This window comes from Lithobates pipiens, unplaced genomic scaffold (genome assembly GCF_037356315.1).
Source record: "Lithobates pipiens isolate NorthernLeopardFrog02 unplaced genomic scaffold, aLitPip1_a1.2 Scaffold_1, whole genome shotgun sequence".
Taxonomy (NCBI): Eukaryota; Metazoa; Chordata; class Amphibia; order Anura; family Ranidae; genus Lithobates; species Lithobates pipiens.
Window position 1 is genome coordinate 6,893,321 of NW_027507685.1, and position 9,390 is coordinate 6,902,710.

At 39.9% G+C, this 9,390-nt stretch overlaps 1 protein-coding gene across 1 annotated transcript in view; it reads left to right on the top strand.

Moving 5' to 3' along the window:
• Positions 1-2,998, top strand: part of ZC3H12B (zinc finger CCCH-type containing 12B) — a 46,078-nt gene extending 43,080 nt beyond the window's left edge. Inside the window, exon 6 of the mRNA XM_077476445.1 lies at positions 1,225-2,998. Coding sequence (XP_077332571.1) covers positions 1,225-2,660 — 1,436 coding nt within the window. The 3' untranslated portion in view covers positions 2,661-2,998. The remainder of the gene's footprint in view (positions 1-1,224) is intronic.
• Positions 2,999-9,390: the final 6,392 nt, after the last annotated feature.

Genomic DNA, 9,390 nt, shown 5'->3' on the forward strand with positions numbered 1-9,390 from the left:
CATGAGCACTAAAGCCCACCTCTGGCCCTTGCAACTCCCCTTTGCCTTCCCTTTTGTGGCACCCGCTGGCAGCTCTTTATGGTTTAATATGTAAACCTTTTCTAAAGTGTTCAGGCTGGATTCATAACGCCACAGGGTACTCCTCACCTCTTGCCTATTCTGGATGGTCCTCACTGATGCATAGAGCAGCACTGACATGTGTGTCGGCATCGATCTCTGCAATAGTGTGCATCGATTGAAGGGCACTATCGTGAAACCCACTTTGGCTGGACACGGTTCCGATGTCCTGAACTCGCAGTATTTGCTAAATCCTCTGTCTTGAGTGACACTGGGCATCATTCAACTTGGAGAGTTGTGGTGAAAGGCAGTGTTGGATTTTATTTTTTAACAATGCCTAGGGAACTATAAAAAGCGCAATTTGAATTGCCTTTACTGCAATGATGGGATGTCTGTGAGTTCCCTTGCTGGTGCCAACTTTGCCCAGTTTTCCTCCAGGTTTGGTATTTTTGTCCAGAATGACATAAATCTTGTGTGTTCAATTATCCCAATGCAGAGGTGTGCTGATAATGTACACTGAGCTGCACTTGCGCAGCTCTGTGTACATTCTACAGAAAACATGCGAGCAGGAAGATAATACAGTTCTATAGCAGCATAGTATATTTTCCAATACAATAACTTCCTGTGGCCTGCAAGTTTTCTTTTTTCTTCAAGCTAAAGTTCCAATTGAAAAAATAAATGTAAAAAAAAACTTGCAGGCACCTTGAAGCACTCCATATGGCCACCCCTCAACAAACCACAGTATTTTCTTCAAAACTGGTCCAGAGAGAAAAATTGGGGCTCTCATTGTTTCTTAAAATAATACTTCTATGGCTGTCATGCTGATCCTGTGGATTTAATGCTTTCTGAGTAGGTCAAGAGTTCACTGCCTGTTTGCCTAGGCCAGAGAGTTTTGAAGCCAGAGACAGACGGCTATGCAAAGGCAGCTCAATATTTTTACCTATGACCGCTTCCTTTTATGTTATGGAGGCATCACACAAAAGATGCATTGGATCTGTCATGTAATACTAATGAAAGTTCTAATAAATTCTATACCTTACAGAAATTACTTTACACACTATTACACAAAAGTATATGCTATAGAGGATATAGAACAGTAATGAACAGAATTAAAACACATGTTATTTTAAAATTATGCCTCTTGGTAATGCCCTTCATCTATTTCAGGGAAGAAATGCACGTATGGTCACAAATGTAAATACTACCACCCTGAGAGGGCAAACCAGCCTCTGCGATCAGTAGCCGATGAACTCAGAATAAGTGCGAAACTGTCAGCGGTCAAGACAATGAGTGAAGGTGCATTGGTAAAATGTGGTACTGGGCCATCGAATTCCAAGGGAGATGGATCCATGGAAATAAAGAGAATTGCTCCTAAAAGACAGTCTGATCCTAGTATTCGTTCTGCAGCCGTAGAGCCAGAACAAAGGCTTTCAGCAGCCCGCAAATCGGAGGCCAACTCTGTGCCATCACTTGTATCTGCCTTGAGCGTGCCAACTCTTCCACCTCCCAAAAATCATGCTGTCAGCGCTTTGAACACACGTTCAGCAAGCAGCCCTGTGCCTGGATCATCACAGTTCTCCCACCAGAAATCCTCTTTGGAGCACATGACAAGCATTCACTATCCACCAATACTGGTCACTAACAGCCATGGCAATTCTGTCAGTTACAATGAAGAGTATCCTAAATATGACTCTCTGGGAGACCATGGTTATTACTCAATGCTTAGTGATTTTTCTAATCTGAGCATAAGTAGTATGCACAGTTCTGAATACTACAGCACAGAGCAGGACCGAGCAGCATTTTCAAGGAACTCCAGCCCATGTCCAGATAGCTGCATGAGTCACACTAGCAGTGACTCCTACTCATCATACAGTGACCTATATTTGGGCATCTCTGATCCTGGACCTGAAGACCCTATCAAACCCCAAAGGCCACCTCCACATAATAGGCTACAGCCATTTGCACATGGTTACCATGAAGCTTTAACACGAGTTCAGAGCTATGGCCAGGAGGAGCCCATGCAGAATTCCCGCAAGCAGTCCTCCTCGCATCTGGCTTTGCATATACAACATCCACTTGTTGGGGCAAGGTCCAGCTGTCCTGGAGATTACCCAGCACCAGAGAATATGCATCCTTCTGCTAATGCTCAGCCTGGGAGAGCACTGGTCATGACTAGAATGGATAGCATATCAGACTCCCGTCTGTATGAGAGTAACCCCATGCGACAAAGACGACCTCCACTATGCCGTGAACAACATGCTAGCTGGGACCCTTTACCTTGCCCCACTGACTCCTATAATTACCACTCATACCCACTTAGTAATAGTCTCATGCAGCCATGCTATGAACCAGTCATGGTAAGGAGTATGCCTGAGAAGATGGAACAGCTCTGGAGATCTCCTCACTGGCCAGTTATGGCTAGTGAGCATAGAGAGCAGCACATCATTCCAGAGCATCAATATCAGACCTACAAAAACCTATGTAACATCTTTCCTCCAGGGATGGTACTCTCTGTCATGGAGAAGAACCCACATATGACCGATGCCCAGCAGCTTGCAGCAATTATTGTATCAAGGTTACGATCAGGTCATCAGCACTGTTAATATCATCCTTTTAATGCCTGGACAATAGTATCTATTGATCAAGTTGCCTAAATAAAACCTGGCAGTGTTTCTCTCATTTTAGCTTTCTCAGATGACCTATCGACCATTTTTTTTTTTTTTTTTTTTTCTTCTTGCCACAACTGAAACTTTACAAAGACAAACTTTTATTTATTTTTTTAAAGTAAACGTTCTGATCTTTGCAGCATTCCCAAAGGAGTGCATATTTTACTGTATAGATATATTTATCCCTGCTAGACCTGTTTGACAGGTAAAACCTCAGTTTCTTGGAAGGCTTAAGTCACTGATTCCTATTCTTAATAAAGAGGATGGAAGGGTCAGTCAATCTCTCCAATGCTGGAGATCCCAGCACATCATCAAAGCACATAAGTTGCTTGCATCATGTTAAGTTCAGCTGTTCACAAAAAACACCTGTTCATATTGTTAGCAATTATATTGCATGCTTACATGTGTATTTGCAATTTCAATCAGTACAACCTTGTACATAGCTAGTTCCTTTTCTCTATTGTTCAACAAAACTTCTGTCTTTGCTTTAAAAGGAGGTTTCTATTGCACAGGGAAATGTATTGCTGAACACTAACATCTTTGTGTATAGTTCAGAGTTCATAGATACATTACCATGTTGCAATATTTAGCTGTACTACAGATTTTATATTTGCACAACAGAACTTTAATTTTGTTTTTGTCTTTGTTTTTTTTGTTTTGTTTTTTTGCACAATTTTTGACAGGTCACTGGTCAGTTGTACCTCAGTAATATTTTGTAATAGCCATGCGCCTCTTAATCACAATTGTGCTTTTGGTGCCCAAAATTTCAAAGGAGGCCTTTAAATTTCATGGTGGGCCAAATGCATGTAGTATTTTGTAATAGAGGAAGAAATGTGTTTGTATATTTTTTGATGTCGCTATGTGTCCGTTTGTGGGCAAAAAAAAAAAAAAAAACCCTGGACATTTTTCTTGAAGGAAAAACCCCATTCTGATAGTATACCATTGATACAGCTCCTGAGGAGAGTAGCTTAAGACTTTAATTTCTGAATGCATTATTAGTCGTTTGCCTTTAACTGGCCATGAAGTGATATTTATTGCCAGTACCCAGATGGTTAAACGGCTAATAAATTATAATGCTGGCACGGATAAGAGCTTTTGATAACATTTGTAGAAAAATATGTTTTTTTAATAGATATATGTGGTATTTCGGTTGTTTACTACCCAGAAACAGTTAATCTATGTCTAGTAATACCGTAAATTAAAGTGGTAATAAATCCAAACCAAAAACTATACTGTACTATATTGGAGGTTACCAATCATCCGATATGGGGACTGCATTCGTTTTCTTTTTTTTTTTTTTTTTCCCCTGTTTTTTCACTTGGTGATCCGGCCAGTAACCCACCTCCTGTATAAGACCCCATTCACACCTGAGCGTTTTGTAGCTTGAAGCCTGAAGCTACAAAACGCTAGAGGGGAAAAAAATCCATTATTCTCAATGGAGATGTTTCACATCTCCACTCCATGTCGCCTGAAGCCGAACGCCTGAAGCTCAAGCAAGTTTCGGACCCTTTTTTGTCGCTTGAATCAAGCAGATTTGGGCGTTTTTCTTCTTTTAACATTGGTGACCTTTCGCCCTGCACAAAATCGCGGTAAAAAAACGCCGTAAAAACCGCAGCAAAATCGCTGTAAATTCGCACGATTTTCTGCTTGAAAATGCTACGCTCAGGTGTGAATGCAGCCTTAGAGTGTGGCTGAAGGAGCACAGTGGTTCCTTTTGGACCGCTGCATTGTCAATCTGGGGAGGAGGGTACTAACTGATTTAACCACTTCCCACCCGGCCAATGCATATATACGGCCGGGTGGGAGCCGTCTGTTCATGATAGGACGTTCAGGAACGTCCTTCAGAAGTAGCGGGATCGTGCCCGCGCAGCGGCGCGATCCCGATGTGCTCGTGTCACCCGGACACGGCACATCTCAGATCGGCAGGAGGGCTCTGTGATTGGCCCTCCTGATCACATGACGGCCGTGTCCAATCACGGCCGTCATGTGATGTAAACAAACAGCCGATTGCTAGGCAATCGGCTCTCCTCTCCTCACACGGACGTCATCGCTGAGGAGAGGAGAGCAGAACGCTGCAGCCGGCTGATGATCAGTGAGTATGAGCTGTTTTTTACAGCTTTTTACTCACTGATCATCAGTCTAGTGTCAACACACAACACACCACACAGTACAAACACAGTCCTCACATATGTCCCCAAAACACACATGTCCCCAAATAACAAAAACACATGTCCCTAATAATAAAAACATGTCCCCCACATATGTCCCACTAAAATCACATGTCCCAATGATTATCTGCACACATATGTACGTGATCACCTGCACACACATGTACATGATCATTTGCGTACATCTGTCCGTGATCACAGGAACCAATTATTATACACTTAACGGAATTTTTTTTTACCAAAAACATGTAGCAGAATACATTTTGGATTAAATTTATGACAACATTTGATTTTATTGGATTTCTTTTCAAATAGAAAAAAGAAAATCTTGTTTTTTTTCCAAATTTCCGCTTTTTTTGCGCTTATATCGCAAAAAATAAAAAACGGAGTCGTGAATAAATAACACCAAAATAAAGCTCTATTTGTGCGAACAACATGATAACAATTTCATTTGGGTACAGCGTAGCATGACCGCGCAATTGTCACTGAAAGCGCTAGAGCGATGAAAGCTGAAAATTGGGCTGGGAAGGAAGGGGGTGAAAGTGCCCTGTATTGTAGTGGTTAAATACACTAACAAATTGATGCCAGACTCCAGCTAATACTTTATATTCAGTTTCAGCAAACCACTTTTTTTTCATAGTAAGGTTGAATAAAGACACTAGTCCATCCAGTTCAACCTGAGTGAGTGTCTACCCCTATCCCTGTACATTGCACACTCACATTGGTCCCTACCCTCAAGGAGCGCACAATCCAAGGTCCTCATTCATATACTAAGGCCAATTTTGGACAGAAGCCAATTAACCTACCTGCATGTCTTTTTCAATAAATAAAAGCTCATCATTATAAGCACCCCTGTCGGTGGTAAATGGTTTGTCTCATCCCTGTAACTGATGCCATTTTGCTGGAGAGCCTGTTTTTGAAAAAACTTACTGACCTAGATTACCAGATGAAATAATTATAAGAAAGCAAGGATAGAAAAGAAAACTATTGCAGCCATCATGTAAGGATTTATAAGCTGCTATATAATTTTTGCATAGGTTTAATACCACTTTAATGTTACAAAATACCGTTTGTAGTGCAGGTATTCGTTAGCCTAAAATGAAAGATATCAACAGCATGTTGGCAACGTGTTGGATTTTTCTAGGCTTCATACCGATACAGAAGTTTTTATGAGATTTGAATGTTATTTCTAGCTCTTTTGCCTAAGCTTGTTTATGAGGGTTACTAGTCCTTTACCTGAGAGTAAGGGTGTGCAGCTCTTGAGGTGTCATTCCTGCAATAGGAAGAGAGAATTTTAATCATTTAATTTTGACTTGTGTAGTATTTTTTTTTTTTTCTACTAACAATTAATTTGTAGATGTCAGTAATGTCAAACACGACTCAGTGGAGACACTCCACCTTGTATTTAGTGTCTGTACATGACCTTACTCTAGTTAGAAATACAGAAGGTGTAACTATCATTGCTGCTCCTTTCCAGCAGGTACTGGATGTGTTTGAGATGCAGACTGTATTCACTACTTTGCTAGTGGATTAGTTGCACTTTTTTGTGGTTGTTGTTGTTGGTCAATGTACATAGGTGTAAGGGGGAACACTGCAATTAGCATTGCCAGACCAAGGCAATTTTCTTGGAGGTCTTCTGCTGCACTCAGGTTGCTGACCCTTAGCACTATCGCTTTATTTAAACATTTTTTTTTTAATGAACCCCATTGTATAATAATAATTTAAGGTGTTGAAGCCGATCCATAGCCACTGCTTTGGGCTTTAGGTGACTTCAGTTTTTTTTTCATGTAAGCTTAGAAGGGCCAAGCTGATTGGCCTTTTTGTTTCTTCATGAGAAGGTGATAACTGCCTAAATGTTTCTTACTGTGAAACAAAACGGAACGTCAGGCTGCCGTCAGGGTTTTCTCTGGCTTTTTGAGAATGGGTCTTCGGCTGCTCCACATTTGACTTTTTTACATATTTTTTTTTTATTTTTTTTTGTGACAGGGGAACCTGTGGTACATATATTGAGCCTCCTGAGTCAGTGTTTGTAAGGATTGTGTTGCTTATCGCTGCACGTACTTTCCTTTTTCATGTCTGTAAAACACAGCAAAAAAGGGAACTGAGCAACGTATTGTGGGTAAGCACCCTTTTTTCAGATGCTTTCAATCATGAGGCTCATTGAGAAGTGAAAGTGCCATTGATGTACAACTATAATGTTTGTGCATCGGCTTTGAACTTGCATACCTCTTATGAACACTATAATTGAGCATTAAAGTGAACCTGTCAGAATGGCTCTTCTGTCACAACTAACCGCCAATTTATTGTTTTAGCTTGGAAGCATATAGCTCGGGTTTGTGCCATTGTGAAAATGGAACTACTTCTAGGCCCTTGTACACGCGATCAGAGATTTCCGACGGAATGTGTCCGATCGGAGCGTTTTGTCGGATATTCCGACTGTGTGTGGTCTGCATCGGACTGTTTCCGTCGGACCAAATTTTCCAACTTGACGGAAATATTTTCGGACAAAATGCTCCGATCGGACATACTCCGATCATGTGTAGAGAATTCCGATCGGACAAAGTGCCACGCATGCTCAGATCAAATTCCTACATCAAAGCTATTGGCTACTAGCCTGAACGTAGTCCCGTCGTAACGAAATAACGTCATCACGTTCTGAACGATCGGATTTTCCGACAACTTCGTCCGACCGTGTGTATGCAACAGTTTCGGACAAAATCCGACGGATTTGGTTGTCGGAATCTCCAACCGTGTGTACAAGGGATAGGAGTAAAGCAGTGGCACCTTCAGTTCTAGATAGGAGCCTTGTTTGTGACCTATAAAAGATGTTCTGAAATGTTCACTTAAAGTGCTGAGGATTTGTATTGCTCCTCAGTGTTGTGCACCAAACTTTACAGTTTCACTTCTCTATTTGTACAAGCTTCCATTCCTGGGTAATGGTCACAAATCTTCAGCTAGCCGTAGGCTGTGTTTCCACAAGCTTGTTTGGAGAAATCTATTAGTGAGAAACTACATTGGACAGTTGGACACATAAGTAAAGTAGTAACTGCAATGAAAAGTTAGGCCAGATCCTATTGGATTTGTTCCTCTGTTCATATCTATGTTTTGCTGTTCTTTGATGGGAATAAAAATCTTTACAGCACATTGAGAGCACGAAAAGATTTACATCTAAAATATCCAATATATATTTACCAAACTATTCTTATATAAAACACCCTGATCCCTATCTATCTTCAAGTTTTATGAAGAATTTTAAAACAAATCCGATCTCTTTTATTGCCCTCTGTGTTGGGGGAAAAAAAAAAGTTTGGGTTGTGGTAGACTTTAAATTCTTTATTTAAATAAAATTACTTTTTTTTTTTTTTTTTTTTTTTTTTTTTTTTTAAAGCAACAATGAATGCTAAGATTTGTTGTACCACTTTTATCCAGGATTGGCCAAGGGCAGCCGAAATATCCATCTCGCATAGCCAGAATTGACCTTTTGTTTGTTGATACAAATTGTATCTTTTTTTCTTGATTGTATAAAAAAAAACTGCGGACAATGTGTATGTAAATAAATAAAATGTATATATTTATCCTTATTTAAAAAAAAAAAAAAAAAGTATACACAGACAAAAAAAAAAAAGTGTAGAATAGTTACAGCAATGCATTTTCACTGCTATGTTTGTGACACTATGTGTCACTTTGTTGTAGTCCATGGTGTGGAAGCCACTTCACTGCCATTGTACCTGCAGCTCTCTACCTGAAGTACAGAAGTGCAGGTCTAGGCTGCAGTGAGGAGGTTAAATAATTCCTTAATGACTTGGCAATGTAGTTTATAAAGAAACGAGACCTTTTTCGAATTCACTTTATTATATAAATATATAGAAATGTGTATATTAATGACTCAGATTATGTACAGATAATGCACGGGTAACCTGTGCATACATTACATAACTTGTCTTTGGTATTTATTATTAAAGTGGACCCATCTCCTCCATACAGTGGAAGCAGCCATATTGTGGGTGTAGCCCTTAAATATATTAAATGACTTTAACATGCAGCTTCAGTCAGGTATAATAAAGTCGCCCTTTCACCTTTGTTGAAACTTGCAATGCTAATTCAGAATGTAAAGCAAAAAAGGATGTGCAAAGTGATGTAGCCAGCAGCAGCCAGTATGATTTCAGTTTAATGAAGTTAAATCTGGAAAATGAAGAGTGATTGGTTGCTGCGGGCTAAACAGTTTGTGCTTTTCTTTTTTTTCTTTTTCTTTTTTTTAACTTTTTCTTTTCTGGGAAGACCAGTCTCTTAACCATTGGTACATCCCAGAAATGGCAGCCTCTACAGTTTACAGGTGACAGGTACACTTTTTTTATTGACTTTGTTCCTAAATAGGAATTTTAGTACAGGCACTTGGAGTTTTTGTAGTATTTTGTAAAATGTGCACTGCAGAAAAAAAAAGCATTATTAAATTAAATTCCACTTGAGTGCTTATGTAGAAGTATTTTGCAATTGTTTGT